This window comes from Drosophila simulans, chromosome 3R, assembly GCF_016746395.2.
Source record: "Drosophila simulans strain w501 chromosome 3R, Prin_Dsim_3.1, whole genome shotgun sequence".
NCBI classification, from domain to species: Eukaryota; Metazoa; Arthropoda; class Insecta; order Diptera; family Drosophilidae; genus Drosophila; species Drosophila simulans.
In genome coordinates, this window is record NC_052523.2 from 5,797,680 (window position 1) to 5,816,661 (window position 18,982).

Below are 18,982 nucleotides of genomic sequence, written 5' to 3' on the forward strand. Positions count from 1 at the left end.
TTTTCCATTCTTTCGGCGGGATTCCTTATTCCGCACCTCTAATTTGCTCTTCATCTCCTTGATGGGCTGCAAATGAGGGCGGGCTTCAAAGTTAATTACACTTTGACCCTAGAGCAGCGCACGCAACCATTCATGTTTGCCGGAATTTTAGTGTAATTTTTTCTCGTTCTCGTTACGGCCTAGTCATTTAGGAATGTCCTGTGCGAAGTTTAGAGCACATAAACAATTTTGTATTTCAATTAAACGAATGGACACGCCACGAAATCAATTGAAACTGAATCATGGGCCGCCACCGGGGGGCCAAGGAACGAGGAAGCCGACGAATGAATCAAATCAAATATTTATTGTTTTCGATCCAATAAATTTTTATCACTCACCGGGGTCGCTGATGGCCAGCCAAATTGGGCGTGGTAGGTGCGAATATCCAAGTGACAACGCCGCCGGCGACAGCGCACATTCGCTTTCACTTACAGAAAGCTGAGCAGCAAAATGGCAAAAAATAATAATCATAAAATGGCGGATAAAATTCACAAATAAATGCGAAAACGAATACAAATCAAGCCGACCTTCTGCATATGAGTTTTTTTTTTTTTTTTTGTATTTTAGGGAGGTGTTTACGGCTGAGCCGAAAATGCGAGCATAAAGAATTTGCAATTTAAAAGGGATTTACTGCGCCTCGTAAAACAAACACAATAAAAGATCAAACGACATGACAGGCTAAGGCCTCTGTCCCTGACCCCTGAACCCTGACCCCCGACACAAGTCCACCGAGCCACCAATTTCCCGATTTTCCGAACGGAACACCCCAGGCGAAATGCCAAAAGGATGAGGCCCAAAATGTGCGACATCATGGCAAAGACAACAGGCATGAGCCGAAAGATGGCAAAATAAAAATAAAGCCGAATTTGGTGTGACAACTTTGCAGGCAGCAACCAGATCGAGATGGATATGACATGGCCAATACACACGCATCTATACGAGGGCAAGTTGGCTCACACACACGCACACCCACCCACCCACACACACGGAGTTGCGAATTGTTTTTCCTTGGCTTCAGCTGCCTGCCACTGTTGACGTTTTAATCGAATCAATCCGGCAGCCGAGCGTGCCGAAAAAAAGTTATAAACTTGTTGGCAGTTGGATTGAGAGTTGATGTTCCCATTCCCACTGCCACTGTGGTTTCAGCTTGAATTAGGGGCAAAAATGGATGGCTGGCACACATGGCTCACAAGTTTCATCTCACAATTCCTATCTGGCAAGCTAATTTACTCAACAATGTAGAAGTTGCTTGTTTGCCGGTTTTTCCCATTTTGACTAGTCTGTTTGACTAGCATTCGGTACAAAGTCAAATGATTTCCGACTTTCTGTGATTTAAGTCCAATGAGCAAATGAAAATTATTGCCCGGGGTTTGATTTGAATTTTCATAGCCTTTTTTGTGGTTGAATATTCAAGCGTAAATAAGCTAAAGATTTTACCTCTTGAGCAATAGGTTTAGTAAAATATATTAGGTATGTATTAGGTATGTGTATTATGCTTGTTACCTAGTGTTTATCAGTCATTTATCCTAAATACCATTAAAAAGAGATATTTACTAAGCAATGACATAAATATATGATTTTTCACTTAAAACGCAAAATATATTTAAATTAGTCACCTACTACTACGTACAACAATATGTTAATATAATAATATAGATCTTCGATATAATAGATCACGATAAGATCCTTAATTATGAGTAATTAGGTGTGACCTTAGTACACAAATTTATTTTTGCTTTATATAATCTTCATAAATTAAGTCGAGATCCACACAATTCAAGGACATCATGAATTTCACAAGGAATCACAGAGGCAATCACAGCTTTAGTTAAATGGCAAATGCAAGATACATTGTCCAATCGATGGGGCCACTAATCAAGTTTATCGAGCTAAAAATTAAACATAATTGACATCAAATTTAGCACGGCTTGCTTTTCAATTATTTCTGCTGTCTGCCGCAGAAGCGTTCAAACCAATGTCAAACGAGAAACATCGTGTGTTCATTTCTATGTGGGCGAAAGTGGGCTGGCGACTTAATTTGTAATTTAATAAGCTTGTCTGCAATTATGCAAAATAAATAAATTAGAAATCCGTCGACGTGGCAGCATTATTGCACTCGAGTGCGACGAGTTTGTGTGCGGCGCTCGAGTAAGCAAACTATAGACTTAATCCAATTAATGTCGAATTTAAATGCTCGAGACGATTTGACTGGCGCCGAGCAGCAGCTCATCCCAACTCGATTGGCCATCAAGGGGCTTTGGGGCCTAAGGGGGCCAGGATGGAGGGGGCTACGATGAAGGGACCAGGATGAAGGGTCCAGGATATCGGAGGACTTAGAGCCGGCGATTCACATTTCAGCTTGCAGCCACAACCGCATCGTGTACAAGTTACTCCTGGGAACGTGGTGGAAAACGGAAACTTTTTCTGCGACGTAGATAGTTTTTGCCAACAGCTCATGTGTGCGTGGGCGGAGCAGGGGGCGTGGCAGCATCCAGACTCTGCACTCTACTCTTTACTCGGCACGTAGACAGCCTCTCACTCAGGCTATGCACTTTCAGGAAAATGGCAGGAAAAGCTCATTTCGGTACATTGGACATTATTATCAAAGGTATCTGGCGAAAATGGTGTTTATTAGGCCAGAAATATAGTTGGATACATTCGAAAGCTATGAAAACATCAGAAGACATTATGAATAAAGAGGCATTACAATATTTTCATATTTGTAAGATGTTTTAATATGGTTGATATTCTTCTATGTTTTTATACAAAATATCAGAAGTAGTTTGATTAAATTTTACACAAAGGTATTGTCTCCGCCTAACCTATGAAGACTATTTATGTATTGTATATATTGTATAATAATACCATACAAAATTCATTGCAATTACCATAAATATACATTACATACAATACATTTTTCTTAGTGTGCTTGTGTAGTGGTGGGAGGATGCGTAATGCGTCATGTTCGAGTTTATCGCTTGGGCCCCGAAATTGCCATAGTGGGTGAAAAGAGCAGCAGATAGCCCCTATTCGAGTCGTGGGTCGACGGGACGTGAGTGGGAGGAACCTGGTCGCCTGATGGCTGAGATGTGACCGACGCGGAGAACCAGGTTCAGTCCTTGGCCGTGGCCAATGTCGGTGCTAACTTGGCTCAGAGTGGCAGTCCGGCGAAAAGAGCAGGGACTTGGCTGAGCATGTGCCAATGTGCTGTTAGTAATGGAACCGCAAATTGAGCCAACCCCGTTGGGCGGAAGCGGAAACTGAGGCAGCCAGCTGGCCGACTGCAATTTGCAACCAGAGACCTTTTGCTGTTGCAACTAGAGAAATGCTTGCTCATCGCCTTGATTCAACACTCTTTGTCCGCCGAAAAGCATATTGAATGTATTTCCCGGCCGTAGTAATTAGATTTAGCTTTTATTCAATTCAGATTGAACGAGTGAGTGCACAGAATCCAGCGCACAAGCGAGCCGATATCAATTATATTTTGGCCGGCAACTAAATGGCGGAAAAGCTTTCGCGGCTTTTAGTTAAAAGAAAATTGAGCGAAATATATTGTTCGGTCTATCGGCATAAATTTTAAATTTTAATTTAACGGCAAGAGCGAAATAATAAAATCGATTTCCCGCCACGTCATATTGGTTTTAAGAAATTTAATTAAAAGTATGATTTTAAAGCGTGCTTTTTCTTACTTTCAGCTCTTTTCAGCTAATAATACCATGGGAGCAAAATTCGAAAATTAAATGCACTCTGATTGGCAACTAATTAGATTTCCTTGCTATTCGATTCAAATCAGCCGAATGACTGCACAGAATCCATCGCATATGCTCACTCATTTGATTTGGGCGGAAACTAAATGGCGGAAACGCGCCAGCCAAGCATACCAATTCACGTGGGGCGACCGCGCCCGCCCGTTCACATCTTCCATTTGTATCCACGTCCGCTCGTCTCAGCGGCTGCGGCTAGTTTCCCCACCTGTCGCACGTCCCACATTCGAATAGCCTTCAAATCGGCATTGCCTGGCTGCACACAAACTACTCAACCTTACGCACACAAACGCACCCGGCAAAAGGAATTGTCGTCCTGCGGCTGCTTTGTTTTCCTCCTCGCCACTTGACTTTTGCTTGGCTTTTACTTGTGGCATGCGACTATTGTGGTTGCCGCACACTCTTAAAAATTTGCAATGAAAATCAGTTTATGCTCTTTAATAAGTTACCTCTTTAATACATAAAAAAATATAGTATTAGTGTAGGCAAATCTTTAGTAAAAAAACATTCATTCACAGGGATTGTTGGTATATTTAAATTCAACTAAAAAGAGTTAAATAATAATAATTAAAAAAATAAATTTACCATAAAATTCTATAATTAAAATGACCCCTAATATTTAATTTAATTTCCTCTGATTGGTTTTTGAAAATAAGTTTATTGAAACGCTTAAATTTTTTACGCAGTGCATTTTATATAACATTTGCTGTTAATTTTCAAGTCGGCTTCAAATTGTTTTTGTGTGTTGCAAAGGGAGTGACCATTCTGTTGAGTTGTTGTGGCAACAAGATTTATGCAAAACAATTTCATTGTTGTCTCGAGCATCCAACTCGAATCCTTGCTTTTCTTTGGCCGATTGTTGACTAAGTGGTTTCATGTGGCTCCCAGTGCTGAGGCCAGCTGCTCGGCAACAGCCACTTTAATCTCTTCGAGGCTCGTGGCTCATAAAATTAAATGCCCACTTAATGCCGGGAACCCAAGAATCCTGGCGATGGACCTGTCCGAGTGTAAACCATCTGAAAAAGCGGGCCTGAAAGTTGCAAATGTGCTAAAGAGCAAGATGAATTGCCTGTTATTATTGCCAACTTCATTTGCCATGCACTCAAAACGGGTAGCTAACTGGGCCAAGAGCCCCTCAATGAGGGCCCATCTTCAAGATGCAAAACGGGATGAAGAGGGGCTCCAAATTAAAACCACCTCTCCTGATGGCGGGCTGCGTTACAAATGAATATTAATTATGGATGGCATGCTAATTCAGCGAATCCATTAATCACAATTATAATTTATGCTGTTGCTTTCACCTTTTTTACGTGCTATAATTTTCACATTTTTATCGAACAATTTCTACTGGCACTTGGCTGCCCATTTGGCTCATTAACATTCGCACGGATAATAGAAATTTAAGTTGTAAAATCAATAAAGTGCCACATTAATTATTACAGCAACAAAAATAATGGCAAGGACAATGCAATCACGCGACGCTAATAAATCCCTGGGGTTATGTACAAATCTGGGAATAATTAATGTGTGAACTCGAAATGGCATTCGTAATGACCCATACCATAATGGATATTATAATTGCATAGGGCGGTTGAGATTGTCACACTCGCATTAGCATTAGGCTTTGCCAAAAGGTTGCATAATCGCAGATTATTAATACAAAAATTGAATGACATTATGTAAATTGTGGAAGTCACGAGAATTTAAGGAAATACATTGAATTCAAATTAGGCCTTGAATACATTTATTCATACTTACTCATGTTGAATTGTTGAATGTTGCACAAGGATCAAGGATTTATATATCCTTATGTTTGGTTGCTAAGATCCAAAAAATATGCTATAATAATTAATATTTATCTCCTTTAAAGTTAGCCATGAATATTTTTAATCCTATATTTGTATTATGATGGGACATTCACCTTCGACAAATTGCACTTATAAAAACCGACAGAAGCTGTTTTTAAGCAACATCATAATTTTATTTATGCTAGAGTAGCTTGACAAATGAATTTTAAGCACTTCCGGCTGTCTTTGGGCCCAATCAAAATGTGCATAATTTGCATTTCGCAATTTACATTTGCGTTTGCGAAGATGCAGCCGGCCACTTTTATGCTTGACACTGGCAGCATAATTGTTCAGTTTACATTTCGTATTTATTATTTGATTTTCTGCCATTTCATTATCCTCTCGAACGGCGCTTTCAGCTCGTTGAAAATAGTGAAATTGTAAATATTTTTCCGTGTCACCGTTTACTTTATTTTCCTTTGGCAATTATTCAGCTGTTCGCTTCAATTTCAATAATTAATTGAACAAATTGTACTTCTCTCTCTCGATTTCAGCTGAACAGTAGACAACGTCCGCTGATATCTGGATTCCATTTGTACTACAACCAATGACAACATGCTGAAACCGTTCGCCGTGATTATCGGAATTTTTTATTTAGGTGAGTCCTTTCGAAAGTCCTATCTTCCACTTTCAGGCGTTCGGTCGTTCAGCGCGTATTATTAATTACAATCGTTAAATGGATTTTCGACATGCGAAATATGCGGGCGAGCGAAAGTTAATTAATCACATTTGCCGCTAAACGATTTGTGTTCAAAGAGTTTTTGCTCATTAAGTCGATTCGAGAGCTAAATACATTTCTGAAGGATTTACCGTATTTTATGCTAACGAAAAAAACATTTTTAAATCAGTTGTCATTTATTCAGTTATCATAGTTGTATTTGTACTTGTGGAAAAAGTATTACAGTTTGGGAGACACTAATGTTTCAAACTTTGGGATGAAGATATGGTCTGGAAACAGGATATTTATAAAGCACACCACTTAATCCAAATGACTGCTTTTCAAAGCAGTGTGCGAAAGCTTACCGCCACAGTCCTTCTAGTGCTTTCAAACGTGTTTGCAAAAAGCTTTGACAGATGTAATGTGAAAAGCTTCAAGCTTGTCTGTGGCAATTCTTAAAAGCTAGGAATATTTACTTCTAGCCGATTCAAGAACCTCTTTTATTCCTCGAAATCAGGGTGGCAGCGTCCGACATCCTTGTATTTTTGAATGGCAGCATAGGACATCATTTTCATTTGGTATGGCAGCGCTGAATAGCCTTAGATAACAAGGTGGCAGTGCCCGGCATCCCTAGAAATCAGTATGGCAGCTTTGAGAATATCGAAAAAATATCGGAGATTGCCGCGAAGATACGTTATTTTCAAATGTTATTATCGATTTAGGGTACTAAATACAGCAGACACAGACAAATTCCAATAAATTATAACGCCACTAAAGATTCTTTAATAAAAGCAGACCACTGACTCATGATTTAATTGCGACTTCTAGTCAAATCAATCTATTAAATGTCCGTGAATTCATAGAACGCTTATCAACGAATCACTTTATAGCATAACTTTAATCGCGCTTCAATCACCAGACTTTTTCGCGATTAGAATGCCTGAATGGCTGTGGTAAAAACCAACACATAACGGCAAACTATAATTATGTTTATCTTAATTATATTGCGTGACGCAAGTTTCTTATTAACCGGCAACAAAGTCACAAAGTCAGCAACAATTTACCATGTTTATGGGCGGCGGGGCCAAAGCCCCAAGGAATTATTATTACATGCAGGTGGCCCCTGGGCCCACCCACAGCCCTTGGAGTCGCGTGAGCAATCAGAGCACAGGTGGGCAAATCACCAGAAAGCCAGAAAGTGGCCAAGCCAAGTGGTCACTGCCGAGTGGCGCCTTTGTTCACCTGCTCCTTGTGGAGCACACAGCACTTTATTTGCATATAAAACGTGTGACGACGAGGGCTGGGGCAAACGCGTTTCTAATGGAGCCACAACAACTGGCGGGCCTGGCTGTGCTTGATTTCTTGCGCCTTGCAGCGCAGAAAAGTATGCTAAGAAATTAAGCACATTGGTCATTTTCATTTGCGTGCCAGCGAGCTGTTTTGGGGCCACGCGGCGTATGCGCAATGCCAAGAAAATGCCTCGACTCCAGCGACACACGCAAAAAAACAAAAACTGCACGTCATTACCTTGATTTGTGGCGACTTTTGAGAGCCACCCACACAGTTTCGAGCATGAGCCATACAAATTTCGCACTTAACTTTCAGCGTTCCTCATCATTTATGCTAATCAAAGGCATTTTAAAACCGCTCGTCGATAGTTCAAGTGTCCTGCGATAAATCAAAATAATTAAGTCGCCTTAAACTGACTTGAGTCGCAGTGCGGCGGGTCCACAAAGTGACTGGCATTAACCAAAACTCCCAAGTGGGGCTCTAATAAGCTTGAGACAGCGCTAATTTTACCCTCATTAAACAAGCTGACATGCCAGGCCCAGGGCCGAATCAGGACCAGGACCAGATTGGTGGCTCACAGGACGCCACGATGCCAGCTAACGGTTTAGAGAGCTCAATAAACTCAAAGGGCTGGTCGACGTCCTTCGTTCCTTTTCCAACCTCCCGCCTGATGCCTTCCTCAGCCCACAAATTTGCCCCTTTAACCCCTGCGATTGCCATGCCAGCAAGCGTCGCCATTTTGGCAGTCATTAACGGCAAACTGCTTCATCATTTAATAACCCAAAAGTGAGCTGGTTAAATGCCGAGCGATGCGATGGGGCTCTTTGGCCCAAATACTCCCCCACAAAAGGGCACACAGACACTCAGACAACAGCTTGGGCTGGCAAGAAAAAAGCCAGAGTGGCACAGAACATGCCACACTTATTTTTATAGATTTCATTTTAACACCGAAAAAGGCAACGCATGGAAACTTAACCGATGCCGTTCCAGACCCTCAGACACCCGCAGCCCCTGGCACACTCCCTCTATTCGCTTGGCAGGCCCGAGACTACATAAAATTGGCAAGGCGTCAAAACGGGCGGCAGCCACGAAAAAAAGGGTTCATTATGGCAATTTGCTTAAACTCGCGGCGGATGCTCCTCAATTCTTTGGGAAGCTCGGCGTTGTGGCTCTTTTTTTACTGTTTTTCTCTCTTTTTTCTTCGTAGTCAGAATCTTAAAGCACACAATAATTTCGTGGGGCTAAATGAAAAATAGCGGCATCATTTGACGGTCTGGCTTTCATTTCACATTCGCCACACTTGGCGTGTCGGTCGGGTTCGTAAAATATAATGAAAAGCAACATTTCCGGGCTCGGCGATTTTCCAGCTCCTGTCACCTCAAAGCGACCAGAGTTCAATGCTCTCCTTTGCATTAGCTCTTATGCCCCCAAGTTTTTCCAATATGTGTGCTTAGTGTCGCTTTGTTTGGACATTGCCAAGGGGGTTGTCAAGTACTGGGACTTGTGGACTCGGAATTATAACTTGATTCCAGTGCAGCAGGCTGTACACAATTTTTAATTGAGCCTCGATGGCAGTGCCACAGCCGACACGCAACCAGGACTACTTGGCCAGGAGCTGAGCCTCAATTCGCATTAGAAAAATATTTCAAAAAGCACTTAAGTTTCGGTCAGGTAGAAAGCTAAAGCACCCACTACAAAGAATGCACACGAGGAAAAACGATACAAGTTTAGTGGATCTTGAAATTAAAGGCTGAAGTTTGGTTTTAAAGTTATATATATATATAGCTTAGAATGTCATCCAGATATCAAAAATAGTCTGGAAAATGTTATTAAATATTTATTTTTATTGATTTGTATTATTTCAGTGCAGCACAAAAATATATATTTTATTTCGAGCACTAAAGTCGAAATTTCCATTTTAATTCTATTATTAAGAGTTCGTACTGTCAAGCATCAGGGGAAAATTAAGAAATTTCTTCTCGATTTTCGATTGTGTGATATTTTGCTCCATTCGAAGCTGTTGTGGTCGTTTACCCAGTTGTCGTCGCTGCGGCCGGAAGTCCTTGCCTCCTGGTAAAATTGAAGGAGAAAGGCGTTTGGCGTGTTGAGTTTTCGTTTTTCGCTTTCCGTGCGTGCCTAATTATATTTGCGTGCGCATGACCAATTGCAGAGAAAGCCTTGGGCCGACTTTAAAGCCGTTTAAAAGGATATTAGCAAGGATGCATCATCGGCAGAAGGTGACAAGTGACATGTGTAGGCACCGCTCCAACTGGTCGCCATCACCATCACCGCCACCGAATTCGAGTCCCTGGTCGCGCAATGTTGACTTTATTGTCAGCAATATGATTTGTCACCTCGCAGGACAAGGAACACGGACAGCTCTCCCGGTCGCCTGACAGATGAGTGTCTGGTTTGGCGGTGAGCGAAGGAGTCCGGAGTCCACTGGCCACTTGGCACTTGCCACTTGGAAATGGCGTGTCGGCTTTGTGGTCTCACCCACCTTGTGGCCTCGGTGTGCCTTGATCGATTACCATTACATCCACATCCCGGAGCCGATGGAGAGCAGGACCTTAATGGGTAATAAGTAGATTGCGTGATTGTTCCCACAGCTCGTCGCATTTTGCAGTGATTGCTCACTTTTCGACACTTTCGGGCGATGGCACACAAAGACCAAGAGGCCAAAAGGCCGGGGTATTAACTCCAGTCCCGCTCCATCGGACCTCAAGTGGGCGTCCATTAATCAAGTCCTGGCCAGGAGATGTGTATGCTCTTGAATGGGCGTGCTGCCTTGCGGAACTATTCGTTTGCATTTTCTATTATTATGAAGACATGCCGTGTCGTATGGCCAACTTTTTGTTTATTTCTGTTTTAGTTACCACCCCCGCGTGTTTGCCAAGTAATTAGTGGCATAAGGCAAAAGTTTTTGAGGCAAATGTGTTGGCATTTGATTTGGAGGCGCTTCCTGAATCGAAAACAAATGGATGGTGGGTGGGGGAGCTTGTATTTAAATTAAGGTCACAGGCCCCGCACATTTCCAGAATTTATTTCCTAGAATCCGGCATTTAATCAGTCGTGCCACGCATTTATCGCTGCACTGAATCGAAATTATTTTTGCGAGGGTGCTTTGCGAGGATATGTTAAACAGATAGAAGCGGATTCCATTGGATATCCCTTTTGGGGGATTCTTAAATTTATTTCCAAACATTCCGACAGCGTAATTGTTTCACGCCTGAATTTACAATTGTAGGGCGTAGTGCTCCTTTGGCTTGCCATAAATTTAAGCCGAGAATGTTTGGGCGGCCCGAGCGGGCCGAGTGTTTTGGCCAACTTGTTTTGCATGAAAAAGTGTCAACAACAAGCGGCGGGTCCTGCCTCAGGCTGTGACACCAAAGCTGACAACACTAATGAACGAGCGATGGGTGCACTTGCCACGCCTTCAACGCCCCCTTACGCCCTGTGCCCTTTGACCCCCGCCCACTGGACGGCGCCCGCAACTTTATGGCATTTGTTCTATGCAGTTTTCACCTTTCCTTCCCTTGGCATAATTTCTTTTTTTTTCATTTTTCAGTTTTTAGTTTAGTTTTGGTTTTGTTTCTGCCGCCCGCAACTTTGACATAATTCAGGGCAGGACTGCCAGGCTGGCCAAAAAATATGAAACTTTGCGGGTGTCGGTGCAATATTCTCTCTCATTTTTTGCCATTTTCGCCCTCAGTGCGTTTTGTTGCTGTTGTTGTTGTTGTTGCCCCCGGCAAAAGTTGATAACGAGCAGGTGTTAAAATGTGACCAAGTGTTGGCTGGCTTCTGGCACGCCTACTCCGCGCCCTGCCGCCCACCGACGCCCACTCGGCTGCCTTGGTGATTACAAGTTGTTGACACTTTTGCAGTTTGCGGCAACAACTCAACTCGGGCGAGCTCACATCGGCTCAAAGCGAGAGCCAAAGTTGGCTGGCTGGCTGTGGCCATGGCCAAAATGTCGCCACATCACTCCCCAGTCTCCAATCCGCTGCTCCTGCTGCTGCTGCAATTCTGGAGCTGGCAACTTGGGCGCCACTTGAAGCTGCAGTGCAGCCAGATTTGCTGGAAGGGATCTCAACTGATTCATTATTCAATATCGTGTCAAAATAATACAATGTTTTTATTCTTCATATCACCAGTATTGACTCTTTTAATATATAACTTATTATTTACTAAAAACTAAGTGCATAAAACGAAAACTTCTTCATATGCTTATATCAACAAAACCTTCGAAACACCAGTTTAGCTACAGAGTGGGATATTATCTATATATTGGCCAAGTTTTTTTTATATATATACATATAATGAGCACTTGAACATTTTGAACATTTTTTATCATCGATATCTTTATTTGGTGCAATGCATTTCACATTATGAATATAAAATTGTTTGCTTTTCAGTTTTTAAGCTTATTCATAATAAATTGTATATGTGTATATGCATATTTGGAACGACCCTTTCTCACCTCTATTCTCCTATTTCCCGACCATATTTGGGTTTACGACGCTGGCGTTGACTTTTTAATGAACACGGCAATTTGCCGAAAGGTGAGGAAGAACACTGGCTCACACACTTGGGTGGGTGAAATGCGATGGGATGGGTTGTGATGGGAGGGGGCGTGGCATGGCATGGCATTTTTGATCAGCCTCGAATATCATTTCACATATCGTTAAAATTCGTTTAGGCGCAGCATACAAATTGCTACATTTCCGCCAAACTTCAAGGCGTTACCCGGGACTTTAGACCTACACCTCCATCTCCACCTTCACCTCCTGGTCGACCTTCCGCCCCCACCACCCACTCGCCCGCTTTTCCTGCTCAGCGAATCGCTGGTGGAGTACTTTCAAAAATTTCCTGCGTGCGTCTGCGGTGGGCCTCGTGTAAATTGAATGAAATTGAAAAATTTAACGCAACAGCAATTCCATTACGTTTGCCAGGCTCATTTTCACCGCGTTTGGGCTTGGCCCTTGTCCCCCCGCCCCCTTAACCATCGACACCCTCCATCTGCCACCCATGCCACCCCCACGTCCTTGCCTCGAAATTTATTCATTACATGCAATTTTTTGCGCCGTCTTCACTTTCGTTTATCTGGGTTTCCTCAACATTTTCAAGCGCATTAGGCTTGGCAATCAGAAATCATGTGTGAAATGGGAAAAAATGTGCGAAATAAAATGAAAATCGCGCTGCCAAACAGGAAAAACACTGGGAAAACATCAATTTGGGTCCCAATGGCCTTCAGGCATTTGTCTTCATACGTGTGTGTTTTCAATTACAATGGCAATTGTTGTGGTTACAGCCATTGCCTTCAGTGCCCAGAGCTAAAAAAACGGAATCAATGTGAATAAATAAACGCTTACAAACAGAAATGCACAAATAGATTGTCATCGGTCTCATCAGGCTTCCACAGATTACCGCATTAGGCGGGCCACAAGCAAAAAGCAGGCAAAGTTGATTCAAAAGATTCGAATTCCGATACAGATAGATCCGATAGATAGATACATAGGGATATATGGTTGGGGGTCGAGATGCATATTGTATTTATGCAATCTGCATTTTATAAATATTTTTATAAGCAATCAACAATGACAGCAGCCGAAGCCAGGACCATCAGGACCTTCAGGACCTTCAGCCCTGAGCCAACATGTTGGGCATGCCAAGTGCGTTCGTTGTCTTCCATTTCGCATTTCGCATTTCCCGTGTGTTATGTTAATGTTTAATATAAATGCCCGCTGCCATGTATTGGCTCAGTCTGCTCCTGCCGGCTAAGGAGCTTTTGAAAGCCAAGAAGGACAGAGTACTTTGCTGCACTGCGAGGAAAAAGAGGCACTTATGTGAAATTTGAAAAAGTAATAATCATTGACTTTTTTTCTAGATAGTACTGCAAAGCTACACATCATTAAATTTAACTCTTATGTGTTAGAGCAAAGTGAATTCTTGTTTAATTTCTAAAAAATCAAGCCTAATTATTGACTCATTCTGCTACCAAATGCTATGCAACTTGGTCTTAACTGTCCTATATTGTTTGTGATTTAATGAATGTTCAATCACTTTATCTTTCATGGGGCGTTTTTTTGTTGAGTGTACGCTTAGCTCCCTTGAAATGCCTGGCGCATAAGCAAATAGATATTGCAGTCATCTGACTTGACCAAATCCAAATCCCATCATTTCGATGTTTATTCTGTATGTCGGAGCCTTTAAATTGACAACGGAAGCGGATCACAGGATAGTCGTAGGAATGGACCATGAAAACGGCTGGGTTATTAAATTTTAAAGGACGAACATTTAGGTTTTTTTCCGTCGTCTGATGAGTGTGCTTGTGTGTGCAATTTTGGTTAGTTGATGTCGCCAACAAACTTGCATACTAAATAAGCCGCTCGCTGCCGCTATCTCTCTATCCGCATCTCTGCACTCGCTCTCTTTCCACCGAATTTTCCACCCCATTCCGCCCCCCTTTTCCACAATTTTCCCCTCTCCTTCAGAGGCCTCATGCATTTTACATTTGCAGTCAGCCGCTACTCATTTGTTTTCCTTGCGCCCAAAGGCAACCAAAAAAGTAGAAAAATCCTCCCACACACACATACACACATCACCACATGTTCATGCAATTACATATACCGCACCACACACACAGACAAGCACACGCATTGTTGCAATTGCAGGGGAAATAGACTTTTTGAATGCGAATGCGTTGCACATGTCAGATGGAATGCGCTTAGAAAAAAGCAGGAAAAACGTGGCAAACAAGAAAAGTAAGTGCGAGAAGAAAGAAGATGAAATCCCGCAGCAATTCGAGGCTTCCTTCTTCGTCGCCTGCTTTTCTTTTACTTTGCAATCGCAAGTAAGTTTTTCCTGTTTTTTCCTTTTTTTTTTGCTACCAGGAAGGACAACAACTTGCTTGCTATTCCGAATGCAATGCCCGCACATTGGCTGAAAGGCATTGTAAAATTAAAGTAAGCTGTAGACTTTGTTTAGTAATTATCTAACTTATTTGTGGTTAATTATTATTCATTAAAATACATTATCTGTATAGCACTATAATATAGCATTAGTAACATAAGGTAAAATTTCGATGAATGAATGGTTTCTTAAGTTAGGATCCTTATCATTGTAAATCATTAAAACATTGTTGGTCAACATTGTTAGATTTATGATGTGTTTGGAATATGATGTGTTTTACCAATCTATTTAGCTGTTAATTTGTGTAATAAGATGTTTTCTATGGAGTTATTTATGAAGTAGCCACTGTGCAGTGCTTAGTTATTCTTGTAGTTGCCTTTGCATTAGTTCCTCCAATTATTGTTGTAGGTAGATGCTTTGTTGTTGGGCTGTGGGCCCGTCTCCATGTTTCTCCATGTTGTCAGCAGGGCAGTCGGAGCAGTAAGCATCTGCTGTTCCGCTCACTAAATCCGTGCTACTTAAATCGTCCCTAAAATCCTCGTGGCAATTCTTTCGCCATGGAGCACATGCAGCTTTTGTGTGTGCTGTATGAGAATTTAATGACATTCTTAAGTTGTCATCAGTGGCTGACTGGCTGCCTGGTTACTTGGCTGCTGGCTGCCTGGCTGGGTGGCTAAAAGGCAGGGCGAGTCTAGTCGCCGGGGACAGCGATTGGGCCAACTATCTTGGCAGGCTGACTGCCTTCAGCGCTGGGCTCCGACTTGGTGGCATCTTATCCTGTCGCCGTCGTCGCGGTTCCTGTCCTCCTCCTACGCCTCCAGCCAGCCAACTCCATTTCTTACCATTGTCGTGGCACTGGTTGTCCTTGTTGGCCCTGCCGGCATGGCAGGAATATCAAATTGAGTAAGACCAACAAAATGAGTTGAATCATTAGCGTGCACAACCCATACAAACCGAGATCGCTGGGGATAAACAGATGAGGTCAAAGTTTTAGAACAGATGGCAATGTGTCTCTATGACCCACTACTTTAAAGGTAGTTGTTATATGTGATAGTTAGTATTAATAAATACAATTTTTAGTTGAAGATGTGTCCAATGTAATGCTTATACCTATATCATATTTTTATGTTTGCTTCTTATTTGAAATATTTAAATAAATGGTAATTGTTGATGCTGTGACATTTGAATATTTGTACCTGTTATATCACACTAGTAACTGCTACCATATCCATCACGAGTGTTTGTTGGAGCCGGAGGAGCACCCTGGAATCACTGGGCCCCATCTACATCCTCCACTCCACATATTGCGCAATCGCTGAGTTGGCCGGGAACCCCGTGGCAACTTGCGCCGCTGGATGCATTTTGCCTTTTGAGAGGATGAAGCCATATCAGCATTAGCGTCTGATGTCTCTTGTCTGCCCATTTTTGGGGACATTTCTTTGGGGCGAAATCTCACAAGACAGTTCTCGTTTTTTTCCAGGTCAGGTCGGGTCAGATATGAGGCATGTGCAATCCGATTGTGCAACCTTTTTTGGGAGCGACCATGGGGGGTTGACGAATTTAATTTTCAATTTCGGGCCAAAACATTTGCGCCTTTCATTTCACGCTGTCTGCCAGTCAAATACGAAGGACCCTATATACCATACTCCATAGTCAGGCAGTTATTTTTGCGCTGCATGAGCAAATCTTTAGTATTTGTACAAGCGACAGCCGCAGACTGAAAAAAGCCGCCGCATTTGAATATGCAATTTGCAATTTGACTTGGCTCTGACGCTGAAAGGAAGGAGGCCAAAACCGCGCGATTCTGCTGCCTGTCGACAGCTAGGACCTCCCACCCCCTCAAAGCTCCACCGCCCCTCTGCCATGAGTTAATCTGCGAGCTTAAGAAATCCCAGACTGTAACGAGTGAACTGGGGGTTTTCAGTTACTGAAACAGTAGAGGGCACCGAAAATAATTCTTATTTTATATATTTTATTACGATTTTACGATTTAATTTTTATTTCATTGTACATATATTGAATTCCGTGTGCAACAATTATAGTTTTTTATATACAATAATTTTAGGTCCTGTTTTATAAAATAGGAATCATATGCTTTTGATACAATACCATCTACCGATATAATTCTTACGGAATATCAAGAGGAGGCCACGAATTGCAAAACCATATCTTCCTAGGCACACAGGCAAAGTCAAGACTAATTTCTATACCAATGAGTTTCACAAATTTGGTGAAGTGTCTTCGGCAATAGTTTCATATAAAGTCTGTACTCCGGCCATTTTATCACAGTGCCGGGCGCGTTTTTGTCGAACGTTCTGCGCTGACATTTCCGCGCAAGATTTATGCACTCGGGCTGCAGTTGAAGACAGCTGTCGTTGGAGCTGCTGTCTTTTCCCGTTTTTCCCAGCACCAGGGCTAGTCCTAATAGCTTTTTACTCTCTTGCATGAAATATGCCGCCGAAATGTGGAATAAAATAGACTCGGAGCAGAGTTCATTGTGGGCTATGGAAAGTGTCAATCCGGATTTGCCATATTTTTTGGGCTCATGTCCTTTCACCCTGCGCAGTGCATCGTGCTCCACTTTCAAGTTCATCAATTGTCAGCCGCAAGTAAACTGTGGACTGTGGAAAAAAGGCCGGAAAAGGGTGGCAAGGGGGCCACTTGAGCGTACAACAAACTAAAGCTAAGTTCACCTGACACACCAATGACAAGTACACACGTCTGTGTACCCGCCTACAACCAACTACACCCTTCTACACCCATCCAAACACACACACACAATTAGGACTTGATAAATTGCTTTTGTATGCTGTTTCAGTCATAAGCCAACGCGGCAGCAAAATGAAACAATAAGCCACGTCCGTCAAGTCAGCTCTTGAGGTGGCTAAAAGTCGAGTCGAGTTATGAGCGGAAGTCAGGACACCCTCGCACACATACACACACGTACGGTCTATACAGGCTATACACCCAGGACCGACGCACACACTCGCAGACAACACTTCGTCACACTTGCCAAGACAATGGGACTAGACAGCCAGACAGACACCTTCCTGGCTACGCGTTCGGCGTTTGCTGGTTGCATCACAGAAGTAGTGTTTAAAATTAGCTATATTTTTGTGCTCTTCAGATTTAAGAGTTAGCATGACCATAGTATAGTAGCTGAAAAGTCCTGGTCTCTGTTATGTAAGCCACCCCAGCAGCTTTTCTTTCTCACCTGAGTTGAATAGCACATGAATTTCGAAGCACAACTCCCTTTGACTCGCTTCTGTTTTTTTTGCTGGCTATTATCGGGCTCAGCCGCAGCGCAACTTTGGCTAATTGAAAACGCGTGTTAACACTTGAATAGAGCTTCAGATTGGGAAATCAGTCAGGCTAACTAGCTTCCTATAACACTTCATTTTCCTCAGCTATTTACATTTTGCCAGAATATTTCGATGGCTTTTTGTTGGCAACACCTTTGGTGTCTAAGGTCTGATAACTTTTCGGCTTACTGGCCACCTTTGTGGGAGTCCCTTTTTGAGGCAACTAAATGGCAATCTATTATACGTGTCCTTTGACCGTAACCAGCACACACACACACATTGCTGTCTGCTGTATACATATATGTGTATTTGGGGCAATGTTACCTTTCGGCCTGGCTGGCTGCCTTGTGCGGGCCTTTATTGAAAATTGTCCAATTTGGTCGGAGATTTTCGCACCCCCGCCCCCTCACACCCGGCTAATGCACACAATTTGCTTTGTATATCCGTTTCAGCAGGCTCGTCCCTCTTTGGGCCCGAAAACATTAACAATTTCTCAATGGGAGTTTTATGACGCAAAAGGGTTGCGCTGCTCGCAGGATAAAGAAATGAAAACAAGGCGACAATTACTGAGAGAAGCTTAACTTTAACTTTCACTTCAATCAACTCCGGCTGAGTGACAGCGGCAATTGTCCTGGCTGACATGGATGCGACTGAGTGAGAGAGCGCCAAGAGTCCTGTTGGCGCTGCTTCCGTGTTGCGGTTTTAAGTGCCTGGCTAGCGCGCTACAGCTATTGCTACTAATTATGCATGGACTGCAGGGCAACAAACCGCGTTGATGTTGACACACAGCCAGAAAGGGTTCTGCTCTGAATCTCGGTCTGAAGCTGAAGATGAATCTGGAGATGGGGACAGCGATGCAGATGGAAACGGGGACTCAAACCGAGCGGGAGATGCAGCCAAGGAGCCGCTGAAGTGGCTTGCAACTGTCACACGGACGAATGGAGATTTCTGCTGGTGCTCCAAGACGCAACTGCGTGTTTGTCATGTGTGTCATCAAGCTGAGAGAAAAAAAATGAAGTTTGAGATTATTATGCTATTATAATCTGGACTTGGGCAGAAAGCTATAAATTAAAAGCTATACAATTACATGCCTAGTAAAAATAGAACAAATTTATTTATATATGTTTTTTCATAATGTGTTATGATTTATTGTATTAACGTAAGATGCAA

The 18,982-nt window shown here is 42.6% G+C and overlaps 1 protein-coding gene across 2 annotated transcripts in view; it reads left to right on the forward strand.

Annotated features, from left to right (window-relative positions):
* LOC6727349 overlaps positions 1 to 18,982 on the forward strand; it is a 108,966-nt gene that overhangs the window by 15,722 nt on the left and 74,262 nt on the right. For both annotated transcript variants that reach the window (XM_039296019.2, XM_016176367.3), the window contains exon 3: positions 6,145 to 6,248. In XM_039296019.2, the coding sequence (XP_039151953.1) occupies positions 6,206 to 6,248 (43 nt within the window). In that variant the 5' untranslated portion in view covers positions 6,145 to 6,205. The remainder of the gene's footprint in view (positions 1 to 6,144; positions 6,249 to 18,982) is intronic.